The sequence below is a fragment of the Apteryx mantelli genome, chromosome Z (assembly GCF_036417845.1).
Source record: "Apteryx mantelli isolate bAptMan1 chromosome Z, bAptMan1.hap1, whole genome shotgun sequence".
NCBI lineage: Eukaryota > Metazoa > Chordata > Aves > Apterygiformes > Apterygidae > Apteryx > Apteryx mantelli.
The window spans coordinates 84,184,639-84,198,780 of record NC_090020.1 but is presented as its reverse complement, the minus strand read 5'-3'; the positions used below and the strand labels follow the sequence as shown (position 1 = coordinate 84,198,780).

At 47.7% G+C, this 14,142-nt stretch overlaps 1 protein-coding gene across 1 annotated transcript in view; it reads right to left on the bottom strand.

Moving 5' to 3' along the window:
- CTIF (cap binding complex dependent translation initiation factor) overlaps positions 1-14,142 on the bottom strand; it is a 207,081-nt gene that overhangs the window by 53,058 nt on the left and 139,881 nt on the right. The window contains exons 8-9 of the mRNA XM_067316080.1: positions 7,028-7,469; positions 4,761-5,090 (exon numbers count right to left, since the gene is read on the bottom strand). Coding sequence (XP_067172181.1) covers positions 4,761-5,090; positions 7,028-7,469 — 772 coding nt within the window. The remainder of the gene's footprint in view (positions 1-4,760; positions 5,091-7,027; positions 7,470-14,142) is intronic.

The window sequence follows — 14,142 nt, the reverse complement described above, 5'->3', positions numbered from 1 at the left end:
ACATGCTTAGGCTGCTGTGATGGGAACCAGACAGGGGAACTAATCCAGCTGGAGAAGAACCCCCCCCTCTCTTTTTTTCTGCTCAGTTATTTTTTAGCTGGATCCGTTCCTCAGTCTGATTCACTTCACAAAAGCCTTGGTCAGACCAGGGCAAAGACATAAGGGCAGGGGTGGAAGAACCAACTGGGGCAGACAGGAACAGCCTAACCTGGCTGATAGAAGAAGTTCTGCTGCCAAATGTCAAACCACAACTTCAGCATAGCTGGCAGGCTGAAGATTTGAATTACATCGGATGGAGAGAACCCCAAAGTATTACTGCTCCTAAGATGCCATGCAGAAATATCATTTTCTCAGCTTAGCCAACAGTAAAATTCCCACCAGCTTTGCAGGGCCAGGATTGCACTCTGGATCTCCCTGACAGCCCTGCAGTAAGCATTCCTCCCTGGACTGCTCGCTGGACATCTCTGCATCTCACTAGTCTTTGCTTCCAGCAGATTTCAGGCAGCATTTTAAATCCTTCCCAATTGCTTAAGATTGAAGAGTGTTCATGGGTGCCTCTCTTTCAGAGAAGCAGAGATTTCCCTCTCTTTCTTAGTCTTACATATAACCACACCTCAGCCCTTGCAAATTTTTGTGGAGAGCCTTGGATTTTGGTCTTTATGCAAAGATACAAGGCAAAGATGCAAGATCCTGTAGTTAAGGCAGTAGTCTGGCATTTGGGAGAATCTGAATTCAGACCTCACCCTGCTACAGATTACACATGTGGCCTTGTCCAAAGTGCTTAATCTCTCCGTGCCTTCACTTGCCTGTTGTAAAATGGAGAGAAAGCTATCAGTGCTTTTGGACTTTAATCTCCTCAGACCTATGCCCTGTGTAGATCTGGGTGGGATTTCTAAACCCTGCTGTTATCTTATGACTACACCCTGGTTTTCTCCAACCTCCGGAGAACTACCTCCCTGCTCTGGTGGCCTGCACAGTCATGCTTGTAGCCCTAGCAAAATGGCATCTTCCTGCTATGGCACCGCATTAAGTCACAGAGCCACTTCTCCTCACCATCACCCCTTCTCTCCTCACCTTCACCCCATCTAGCTGCAAGAGTAGCATAAACAAGAGCACAAACGCAAAAGAAAATATCAGGTGATTCAAGGAGAAACACCAGCTGGCCTCTGCTTCTTTGTTTTCCTAGCCATAGTCAATGGGTGTTAAAGGAAGCAAAACAAAACAATTCAACATGTTGGCCATAGGACCCAGCCAATGTTGAGCCTGCACCGAAGATTATCTAATACTATTCTCTCCAAAGCCTGGACAATGCCTTGTCTTCCATGGAGAGAATGTGGCATGCAGGTCTGAACAGGTCTGCTCATCAGGACTCCCGGGCTCCTTTCTCAGCCCTGCCTCCAGGTGCATCCCATGGAGCTAGACCTGTAACAGCACACGAGTGCTGCAGGCTGTTCCCTTCATCCAGCCTCGCACCGAGCTAGCAAACAAACTCCTTGACCATCACTTGGACACCGCGTATCTGACCTCCGCAATGGAACACATATGCATGCAAGGCAATGAACAACACTGCGGTTTAACACAGCTTGTGGCAGGTGACAGATTGATCTGTCCCCCACTCTTTCAGACTCCATCTCTCCGTGATCCTGTGCATCAGGGAGCCACTCTTAGCCACCGTGTTCGTCAGATGTGCCTGCTCGCTGCTGGGAAAGCAAAGCACTCTTTCAATGCAAACCTAGTGGATCGCGAGATGTGGAGTGTTGAGTAATGGAATTTCCCCATCGCTGCACTCGCTATTTTCCTCCATCTGTTAGCACCATCAGGAAATGAGATCGGAGACTCCTCGCGCAGCAGACCCGGCAGGTTAGCCCCTGCGTGTTTACCGTGTTACCACAAAAGGCATTTGTAACGCTGAGGACAACGGCTGAGGGCTACACGCAGCACACAAATGCTTCTTCTCACCGCTCCTGGGCCAACTACTTCCCTGCTGTAATTTCCTTTCTTCAGAGACACGGCGTATGCGAGATCAGCAAGTCCCTGAGGTCTCCCTGAGCGCAAGATGAACCAGACAGAGCAAAACAATCTAGTAAACACCTAATGTTGTTTTGCCCTTAATACTGCATCTTTTTCTGCATATCTCAGGAGGCTCTGTGTTAGCTCAGTCTCTCAGTAGTGCTTGGGGTATGTAAACAGGAATTAGCTCTTTCAAATAGAAACTGAGGCAGAGGAAGATGAAAAACCTATCCAAGGTCAAAGACTGATCACTAGCGCAGCAAACTTAAGAGCCCTGAATGTGGTAGATACCCAAACCTATCAGACTACTGGCTACTTACCAGCTTCCCTCTCATTTCCACATGAAAGTCCATTGCTGGAAACATTTTTCTTAAAGTATGTATTTCTAGGCCAAGTTTCCATTTGCCATTTTTTGGAAAAAATTCCCCATCCTAATATTCCCAGCAAGTGCTGCTATTCTGGATGCTTCTGGGAGGACAGAGACCTCTAGCAGCACCACAGCCATGTTGGCAGCAGCAGCTGCCAGGACACCAGGGACATCTGTGGCAAGGTCCCCTCCTTCTCTGACTGGTGGCTGCACCAAACTATTGTTCACAAAATGGAGGCAGGGATTGTCCCCAGGGAGCAATGTCTATGCTGGTGGCAGAACAAGGGAGCTTCTTCTCTCCCATGCCTTTAAACGAGTGACAGCTCTAAACACAAGAGAGAAGGTATCCAGCGAGCAGCAATAAACAGCAATCTCATTCCAACATTTCATCCATAGCAGGCTCAGAAGCACTGGTGACCACCATGTGCTGTTTGCCCAAACGAAGACTCAACCCACACAGTGCACACGCATCCAGGCACAACCTGGGAAATGAGTAACCAAAGTGATGAGCTCCAGCAAGAGCAACAGATGTTTCAAAACCGGAGGAGTTCGGGACACCGAACATGTGCACAAAACACATTCAGAGGTGAAATGAGAGCTACTTTATGTATGTGCTGCAGATGACTTTTGTGTGTGAGGGAACAGCCAAATGGAAGTATAAAATAAAGTAACAGGCCAGTGAACAGCATCACTGTTACAGCTCCTGGGCAATATGAGTTCAATCCTTGCTCCCCTGTGCCTGTGTCCAGGGGGCCTCCTTGTCATAACAGCACCAGATTGCTCCCATTTCCCTGGGAATGACCCTCCCCTTCCCTTGAAAGCAGCATGTGGCAGGTAGTGCCAGGAACAGGTGACATACACATCCAGCTCCCAGACCACCAGGGTACTAATGGTCTCGTGTCGGCCAAAGCCTTGCATGCTTTCAACAGCCCCAGGGACCTTGTGTCAACCGAAGTGTCCCAACGTCTGCACAGGACTCACAGGCGCGTGCAGAACAATACAGGCAGAGGGAGGACACTGATCCACTCAACACTAGTACCGACACAGCAGTGGCAGTCCAGATGTTTGAGTGGTTTGATCCTCCCTGCCCTCACAGCTTCCCCATCCAACATCAGCCTGGACTGTCCTAAAAAATTCTGGATCAGCCTCTACTTTAAGAAGCAAGTGAGACATACCATCACTTTCCCAGTGCCTTCTCGACAACCCAGCATGCTATTTCACCCACCATGGGTCTGAGAATGGCCTTGCATAGCCGACAGTATGCTGAACCTGAAACAGTATTAGCAGCTTTAGTCCCTACCAACCTTGACCAGGTTTGGACAGATCATTTCAAGTTGAAAAATAAAGGTACCATCAGTCCCATAAGTCTCCACACACAACTGATAAGCTGAGCTTAAGGACACAAATTCAAGGTTTCAGCTCCACATCTCTTGTCTCCAGGAAAGATGGAGGTGTACGTGCCACCTGCTGCTCCTCTGGAAGGGATCTCACGCCAAGACTCAACCAGAGGGACTGTGCGCCCTGCGCCGTCAGGAAATGAGGCGGATAAGTGAGGGAGGCAGAGAGGGTCTCTGAACCATGAGATACCCTTTCCAGAAAACAAACCCCACCTGCATAGCAGCAGTACAGTAACCATGTTCCCCCAGCAGATCACTGCCACATGAGGACAGCCCGATTTCCCCACCATACACCGTTACTGTGGGCTAGTTACCAGAGCCACTACTTTTTCTCCCCCTGCCTTTGCTGTCTCTGATGGTTTTAGAGCAGCACAACCAGCCGGCGCTGCATATACCAATAAACAAGTCACCCAGAAGAATCAGCAAACACACAAATTATGACTGTCTGGGTTGCAAGTGCAGCTGGTACAGCTGCGAGCCATGTGAGATGACGCCAGCAATTAGAAACCAGGAGCGAGCCATTCGGCCAGGCCATGCGGCCAACAGCCTACCATGAGTCAGGGACCATGACTTAATTTGATATCCCTGGTGTTGAGAGGCGTGGGGAAACAGCAAGAGAGATGGGTCTTAGCTGAGGAGAGCGGCAAGGACCCTCCACTGTAAGTGCTGCATTCTCCTCTCTCAATGCCATAGGGATGTTGCCACAAGGAACCTGCTCACCTTACAGATGGGCCCTCGTGTGAGACACCAGATTTCCACGTACAGCTCAAGAAATGGAAATGAACAGTAACTGGTTGATGCCTACAGTGTTACACTGTCTGTGATAACCATAAAAGATGTGCACAAACAAAACCGCAGAAACACTTCTGTTCTCCTCTAACAAACTGGGCACAAATGGAATTTAGTAAAAGCTCAGCTCTTATAATTTACGGTAAGATGAAGCTGGATGCAGCTGCAGGTATCTAATTAGCTAAATATCTCATTACCTGCAACATGTTGAGGAGCAGGCTCCGGAATTTGGTTCCTTCCACCATGAAGAGAGCCATTTTGTCACAGAGCTTGGCAGCTGTGGAAGCAAAGCTGCGGTCCGTCACTGCTTTCTGATAGATGGTCTTGACAATCTCGCCCAGCATCTCCTCCGAGTTGGTGGAGTTCTGGGCCTCCTCCATGAATGTGGTAAGCTTGGAGTCAACATCGCTGCTGTTGTTCCTCATGCTGTTGAGGATTTCAATTAATTTGTCCATTTTGTTCTTTTGGGGATTGGTGGTTTCCACCGTGACTTCGTCCTGGTCCGTGAAAAGGGAAAGACAAGGCGTCTGTTACACAAGGAAAAAACAGACAGATCAGCCCTTGTTCTTATAGAAACAACAAAAGGGGAAGGGGATTGGGGAGACATATAAACAGACATAGAAAATTCAAGTCATCTTCTAGAGGCATAATGGTCTCATCTCAGAATTGGAAGACAGTTAATGAGTCCTGACCTGGAAATGTTCTCTTCCCCCATTTCTCACAGTAGACAAACCCCTAGTCCTCACCCTCTGCTCAGGGAGAAGACTTGCTTGAGGCACTGAGCTGGGATGCCAAGGCCAGATCACCCCCAAGTGCCTTTGTAACCTCGGACAGGCTTCTGGGGGGTGCCTGCCTGTACCTCAGTTTCCCATCTGTAACATGGTAATAATGGACTTTTTCTTGCCTCCGTTTTGAAAGTAAGTTCATTAATGTCTGTGAAATGCTCAGATAAAAATTCTACAAAATATCTACATTTCAGTGTATATTTAATGATCTAACTTGGGATCAAAGATGTCACAAGATCCAGCCACTAGAAGAACTCTTAACCTTTGCATTTCTTTACTGTTACACGTTTCAGTTCATGCCATTATCATGCAATTTATTGCTTCTTTTTAAAATTTAACTATGCATTTGTCCCTTTCCCCCCCAAAGTAAGGCATGCATTCTGCTTGCTGTGGTCTGCTCTCTTCTCTTCCTCCAGTTCAATCTTAAAAATGTGCCATACAATACAAACCTTTAGCAATTTCTTGCTCAACTCCCATGCCAGTTGGCAGGAGCTATCAGGCCAATTGTGTTCACCACACACACTGAAGAGTGGTGCTTATGTGATGTGTTTCTTATAAGATTATAGATGTGTTTCTTATAAGATTATAAGTTCCCAGAGCATGCAACTATTAAGCCTGATCCTGCAAAACTCTTCTCACTTGGGCAGGCTCACAGAAGCTAAAGTGTAAGAAGCTATGAGTGAGGATGATTTTATGAAGAAGCTTTTGAAGGATCAGGTCCTACATTAGAACATGAGAAACTAATGAAAATGAACACTCTGAAAGTGTCTGATATACTCCCTTTGCTTTAAAGAATATGAAAATAACTAACAAAAGCTCTTCTTCCCCTCAAGTTGCATATAAATAGTAAATGAACATGTATTCAAAGGTATGCATTTCCAACATGCAGTCCCATGGAATTGTATGTGTTCAGGTTATTTTTGTTCATTGGAAATGCCCACACAAATGCATTTTCCAGTCTGAAAAAAGCATCTCGAGAGAAAGAATTCTGAGTGCCACAGGGGGCAAATGGAGATTTTATCTCAGAATTCCTCAGAAATCTGAGGCTGAACATTGTTTCCAGAAAGGATTTCTCCTCCGTCACTTGCATGCAATACTTTTGTTATTGTTGGGTAGTTGGAAGGAAGGGGGAAAGATAAGGGCGTTTCAATTCATTATCTAGATAAATGGATATCAGCTTTAAGTAGCTGACTCCAAATATTCAGCACTCAAAGTCTAAGCTTGGCATTTAGCTCTTTAATTGCCGAGAGACAAATTGCCTTTTTTAGACCTCTTTGGAAAGCAGATGAGCTCTTCAGACTGGGATTCAGTCAGCTGGGATCAGCCATCGGGGAGCGAGCGCCTGCGTCAGGGCTCGCACGTGCACCAGCCTTCTCAGAAGGCCTTCTGCAGGTGTCGGGGGAGGCTTCACAACCTTCTCAGGAAACTCAACCTGATGGCAACCTCAACCAAGGAGCCACGTGCAGGTGAGCTAAGAGCCTCAGCAGTGTGTCAATAAAAGGCCTCCTGGAGAAGCACAAAGACACTTCAAGGCAAGTGTTGACACTGGGAGATTAGAAGAGAAGCTGGGTGCGCTCATGGGAAGGTCCCCGGGAACCCAGCCCTCCCTTCATGTGGAGAATGGCCAATTGTCAGACTCCTGAAAAGGGGAAATGCAAAGGTCTTCTAAGACGTAGTACCTTTTCTTTTAGTCTCCTTCGCAGCCTGTCTTTGGAAGACTGAAGCAAATTGATCTTGGGTCTTTCCCCGATGCGCTCGTGAATACTGTCTTTCCGCTTGGTTTCTGACTCCTGGATGTATTGCTGAGACTGTTTCTCCACAGCCTCCGGGCCCCGGTGCGTCTCTAAAGGAATATGCACTGTGCAGACGGAGGTGTCCTCAATTTTCAAATTCTCAGTCTCTTTGGCGTTTCTGTGCGTTTCTTTGTCGTTGGGCGAGTGCTTCTGGTTGTGGTGCCATCTCCGGTTCTGGCTGTAGCCGTGGTGGCCAGTCCTGCCTGAGGAGTGAGGGGCCTGGCCTCCCTGGTAGAGTTTCTGGTGTTCCCTGTTGTGTTTGGTGCCACCTTGCTGATGATCTGCATGCTGCTGAGATTTGTTCCCACCAGGAAGTCTCTGCTGTCGCCTGGAAAGACAAAGAAAAATGTTAATATGTGCAGGCCCTTTACCTTTTTGCTGCTTGGATCTGTAGCAGAGGAGCAAAGAAGATGAGGAAGACCTTCTCTGAGAGGGTAGACTGAGGCACCATTAACCATATTTACTCACAAAAAAGCCTCATTCACATAGCGCCTGTAGCACCAGAGCCCTGATACCCTACAGCAAAGGCACATAATGGCCAGGTCATGCTTTTGGAGGCGACACTGAAGGAAAAAATTGCAGCCATGAAGCAGAATATATGATTTTTCTCCCTGCTTGTGACCAGCAGAGCCATGTGAGATGGAAACGACTTTAAAAATAATACCTAATGATTTCAGCCCTGCTGTATTCCTATAAATTATCCCAGCAGCCCAGTCTCATACCAGCTCATATGTTCCCAAACCCTGCTGAGCACCTACATCAAATGCAACCTTGATGAATAGAAGGAACCTAACCCCAGGCTCAAATTACATGATACTTGAAAAATCACGTGCTATTGTACGCCGCGTGAGGCTTTGCTCGGCACATCAGCGCTAAACCAGCTCATCCCATTTGGTCAACATATCTTCTGTCTCACCAAGCAGTCTGGCCCTTGGGGGGTAGACGCTGTGGTCCCCCCCACCACAGCAGGAGGGACAACTCCCTGGCATCCAGCATGACATAATATCTGACTCATGCCTCTAAATCTCCCTTCAAAACCAGGCATATTTCAGCCGAGGTTTTCAGGAGTAGTCAGATAACATTACTTTAGTCCCCAGGAATAGCTCTCCCCTGTTTTGGTGTTAGATGAAGCTTTGACACAAAAATGGGGAAGACTTGGCTAGTCCCATCTTGTCAACCGGAAGCCAGGCAGGGAAGAAATATCAGAAGCTATTTTTTCCCAAAGACAAAATAAGTTCCAAACCTTCCTGACCCGTCGTATTGTTCCAGTGACTGGCATCTCTGTTGTATCACCAGGACCTACTGCTGTTAGTTAACTGCTCAGTTTGCAATATGGTTTTAAAAGTGCATCAGGAATTTCTAAGAAAGAAAAATAAGCGAAAAAGCAGGCTACCAAATAACAGAGGTGCCTACACCAAATGTTTTCAGTTGCCCTTTCTCTCTGAGAAAGACACTGACAGCTGCTCCCCGCTACTCTTACAAAATATTCTCCGTTTCTAGGAACCCTTCTCCCCAAATGTCCCCATTTCTGGAAATCTCCTAGAGCCCTGTTTGCACAACAGAGCTTGCCAAACGCTGATGGCTCCCGGCGAGGGCCAGGGAAGGAACAGTCGGTGTTGCATTAAACACAAATGCCGTGGCCAGTATTTCCCTCCCTCCTTATGTGGTTGCAGATCTCAATGGTTCACTCCTCAGGGAAAAAAAGACCGAGGAAGGCATAGCCTGGACGGACAGAAGAGACCAGCTCTTGACTTGCTGCCACCGCTACCACTTGACTGCTACCACCACACCCATGTCGTTCATCATTGCCACGCTTGGAGAGGGAGAAGACGCATACAGAGACGAAGAAACTGAGGACTTGTTTTGGCAACCTGCTTGCAGTGGCTGCCTTTGCTGCCTATATACGGTGCTGCCCTTAAGTCACGTATAGGTGACCGGCTCGGACACCTCTCCCACTGACAGCGCAGGCAGCCAGCACTGGTAGCTCTGGATAGGAGATAGCATGAATATGGCTCTGAGCGAACAACACAGAAATTCAACAGGCACAAAGAGGAGTAATTGCCCACAAATGATTTGCTTGAGAGGATGCATCTACTCAGAAGGGGCGAGCAAACCCACCCGGGCTGGCTCCGAGCCCGTTGCTGCAAGCAGTAGCCTAGATTGCAGGTCCCCTAAAAACCGACAGTCGAATGAAGCAAATGCTTTGGCAGCATCTTTGCTTTTGCATCCAAAGCTTGTATTTTCTCTAGAAATATGTCTGGCGTGGCAGGGTTCCTCAGAAGCAGACACTGTTACACTAAACTGCAAAAAAAAAAAAAAGTTGAAGAGCGAGGAAATTTTCCTCTTGTTTCTTTCTACAGGAAGCCGGAGCTGGAGGAAATTCCTGCCAGCAGATGCAGCCAGAGAGTGTCTTGCATCCTCCAACTGAACTTGGACATTTCGGATTTCCAAATGGGCTGTCAAGATTATCAACGTCTGCAACACACACATACACACGCACAAAAATAACGAAGGAAGTTTAAAGGTCTCCTTCTTGCAGAAGGGCAAGACTTAGGGAATTGGAGGGCCCGCCTGGCTTTGCATTTCTTCAAAGTGAGTTTGCGCTGAGACAATATAGAATATATATGTGGAGTGTTGTGTTCAGCAAACGTCGCATGGTGTCCACCTCCTTCGGAGGTCATGCGCTTTTTATCAGGGTAATTCCTGGGCCCCTCGGAATCGACAGCCGAGTTCCTGGGGATGCAAACAGAAATGCTCTTTCTCTCCCAATGCATTTCCCCCTTTAAACTGGCTTCCCTCATCCAGCTAGGGGGCTGGGACGTGATCACTGGGTCCCCCCCCGGCACTGAAAAGCAAAGTCACCGATTCTGGAGCACAGCTTTACCGGGGGGAGAGAGCAGAGTTGCAGCACCTCTAATGAGGAGATTCTCCCGCGTCCACCGGTTTCGCCTGGGACTGCACAGGGTTAGCAACCAGCCCGGCGGCAGCTCCCTGCCTGCCTGTTGCCTTTTTAACACTTTCTCTTTGCTCCGAGAGCCTGCTGGATGCTTTAACGTTCAGCTCCTTACAAGGCCCTGGGGAACCGTGCTGGAGACTCGCAAGGGAATCTCTCCAGACTCGCGCAAAGTCAGAGACAAACAGGCGGACGCGCAAGAAGTAAAGACATGGAGCAACAAATGGCAGCACGACAGTAACCCCTACGACTTGGTGTCACTACTGGTTTTGTAGCCGCTATAATCCCCTCTCTGTGGCTCGGTCTCATCCCTTAACCCAAATTCCCATCTCTGTCCGGATAAATAGCATGGGGTATTTTAAACATTTCACATAGCAATTAATTTTATTTTCCTAGCAGAGATCTGCACGGCTCTGCTAAGCGTGCTTGGACGAAGGAAGTGGCCATTCACAAATACCCTTCAATGGTCAGCGGCTAAACGGCCTCCAACCTTGCCTGCCAAACCCATCTGCCCATCAAATCTGTATTCTTTGGCATCCGCATGAGTTAAAACCTACTTTCTGAGGCCAACTGGCTCCTAACCATAGAGACTGAGGGCTTATGCTTGGCCAGCTTAGGAAGAACAGGCTTGTTCTTGGTGGCAGTGGAAGGAATTTGTGTTTAGTCTCAGACCATCGAATCCGGGTTTCTGAGATATTCAACATGTTTTTTTGCAAGCTGAATGGCAGAGGAGAGAGAGAGAGAGAAAAAAAAAAAAGGAGACAGGGGAAGCTTTCCTGTTTGCGGGAGCTCACAACCATTTTATGAGCACAGATTCTCCACATAAAGTTTTCCTGGCATTTCTTTGTTTCCTCTCGGTAATGCAATCACACAAACTGCTTTGTAAAACGCAGAAAGAGCAATGCTCATGAAAAGAAGGACGTCAAAATAAAAGTTAGTTAAAACCCTTATCTAGCACTAAGGCGTCACACGCTTAAACTTGCAAGAGTTTGGCTGCTAGAACGTGGCGTTCACCCTCTGAGGTTTTGCTCTTCTCTCGTCTTGAGCATCTAAGTTTAACTGCTCAGCTTCGCTTTCAGTTTTGGGTTCGTACGCCTAGCACGCCGCTACTGCATTTGGGTTGCACGTACTGCACAGGGGTGATAAAAGCTACACATGGACACAGTTTCAAGTTAAGAAGAGGGAAGGCAATATGCGTTTCTGTATTTAGACAAAACCATAAAGCGGCATGGCACCCGAGACGGTTCTTCTTCTTAAAACGTTTCAGATATCTGGAAATCACAGAAATGACCTATGAAGCAATCTAGCCTGTTCCCACTGCCATAAATTGCTTGAAGGGACATTTTTTCTAAAGACACAATGATATTATAAAACAAATATTTTCTGCTTAAGGGCTGTGAAAGAAATGTAACATTAAAGCACTTAAGCGAAAGTGGACTATTAAAGATTACTCATTTGGGGGCTTTTTAATAAAACAGGGACAGGAAAGGCACCTCTGCTCATGGACAGGAGAGCTGAAAAGGCAACATTCACGTGGCAAGTAGCCGAACGAACACAAACGCAAACTGAAGCTCTACAGTCACTGCTCCAGGATGGAAAACACCAAGAGTTAAACTAGTTAGGAAAAAAACCACAAGAGAAAAAAAAGGCAAAGGAAGGAAAATGGCAAACAAGAAGCGATGTCCATGACTTGGCAGCAGGCACGGGTGTGGAAGATAATCCAGCATTCAGGCAAACACTCGTTTTTTGCTTTTATCCTCCCAACACCCCAGTGAAGCAAATGAAGCTCTACTTCATAGAAGAAAAGCCAAAGGAGAGAGAATGGGGCCCGTATTTTAAAACTCTTTAGATGTTTGCCTGTACAGCTCTCGCTGCAGATTAAACTGACAGAAATAATCTCGTGTTTGCTCAAGGGTAGGAGCGCGGACACAGCCCCGATGGCTCAGTTGACTCAGGATAACTCCCTTAGCTAACCTGGCGCCGTGGGAACCTGAAGTCACTTCCAAACCCAGGATTTTAGGCTTGCAATGCCAAATGCAAAAATAGCTTATGCTGTTAAAGATCTGGGCCTGAGTGATGCAGGGTCTCCTAAAACCATCTCTGAGAGGACAGAATTCACTCCTCAAAAGTGCCCGAGCTCCTGGCAGATCCTTCCTCTTTCCCCTTCTGGTCATCACTTAGCGCGAGGACACAGCGCCTTGCGGGGGACGCAGCAGCGTGCGTGGCCGTTGGCTGTTGAATCCATCTGCCGTCCCGTGCCAACCACTCGGCTCCAGCCCCAGGGAAACCATCCCTACCTGGTGTCCCATGCAGGGCTGCATACTCCATGGGAAGCAGCACTGGGAGACTAAGGTGGCTTTGAAAAGGGCCAAGTGAAAGGCAGGAGAAGGCACAACCCCCACCATCATTGCACTTCTGTCAGTTATTTCTGACAGCCGTTTTCAACCCATGATCTGAAGACCTTCGGGATCCACAGGTTATTCTGAAGGGCCCGCAAAAGGTAAAGTGGAAAAGCAACCCTAATGCTCGTGTGCTTCCACGCCTTTCAGGGGTCTCCAGTGGCAGAACTTGGGGAGACGACATACACTAATATCGTCCTTTCTTCTTTACAATAAGCTTGTGTGGGTACCGCACTGGAGAGCACCAGCTGGGTCCTGGAGCCACACTCCCCCTCCATCGCAGGCACCGCTTCATGCCGCCCCCTTCCCATCACGAAGCGCTGTGCAACTGCCAGGGAAGCCGTGATTTCCTAGGCTATGACGGTCCACACATTAATCCCACGCTACCCTCAGGAGAGAGGTTCAGCAATACCACCTTTCTTTCACTCTGTAGCACTGGGATTTGAGTAGTAAAAGCATTTTGCACAAACTGGGCTGAGTAGAGCAGAGTACTAGGTTGTGCGCCGGTGGCTTTGCCCAGGGCACGGGATGGCACCGTTCCACTGGAATGGACCCGGCCAAGGGATCCTCAGCATCTGCACTTTGTGAATCATGTTCAGGGTGCGTGTTCATTCTGCAGTGGCTGCATTGGGATAGACCAGCCTTGGTAGAAAAGTAATGCCCTCTTCCCTCAAGTATAATGTTTCATGGTGATGGGCATGTTCCTCAGCATCAGTCTCTTCCCAAGCAGATGATGATCTCCAAAAAAACCCCCAAAACTCAAAGTATCAGGCCCCAGGGAAAACCCATAAGCATCCAGAGATGCATTCACCCCCTCACTGTGCAAAGCCCCAGCATCTGCAAAATGCTGCTATCCAGAGAAACCACACTGCATTTGTTCTGCGGCACAAAATGGTCTTTTTGTGCCTTCATCAACAGTAATATTCCCTCCACGGCGTCTTCCCAGGGAGCAGGCGTGCCAGAGAAGAGGTTTTCTTTCAAGATAAACCAGCTCAAAGTGAACGCCAAAACCGGCCGCCGTCGCCCCACGCACTCCTGTGCTCTGCTTAAGAAAACACTTCTATTGCGCAAGGAGCAATCCTGCAACTACAGACAGAGCAGCTTGTTACAGTCACTCTAAACATCTAAAATCTCTGGATTTTATGGCACCTTGGAAAGGTAATCAGTGAGTGCAATCAGACTTCTTCAGCTATCTGGAGAAGATATCTGGAGAGTACAACGGTCTCTCTTACCTGTTCCCTTTGATGTTGAATAACTGTTTTCACTTCAAGGGTCAAACTCTGATTCAGCTCAAGCTACCGACAAAACTCCCACCGACTTCAACGGGACCAGGAATTTGGCCATCAGTCAATGCGGAAACTAAAGAGACATTCAGAGCTACAAAGAAACTGCAGAAATACTAAAAAGCAAGGGGAGACAGCCAGGGCTGCCAAGCTGGAAATAGGATGGCATCATTTGTGTTATCATTTCTCCACTGATTTTTTTTTTTTTAATTAACAAAACGAGATACCTTTCAACAGGCTTCGGATATGACAAATGTCTGCTCTGGTGGAGGAGCCTATGCAAACAAATCTAAGACTCCAGCTGTCTCAGTGATTACCAGCCTACGTGTTCGGAAATACGGGATTCCTGTAAGTTTTACTACATCG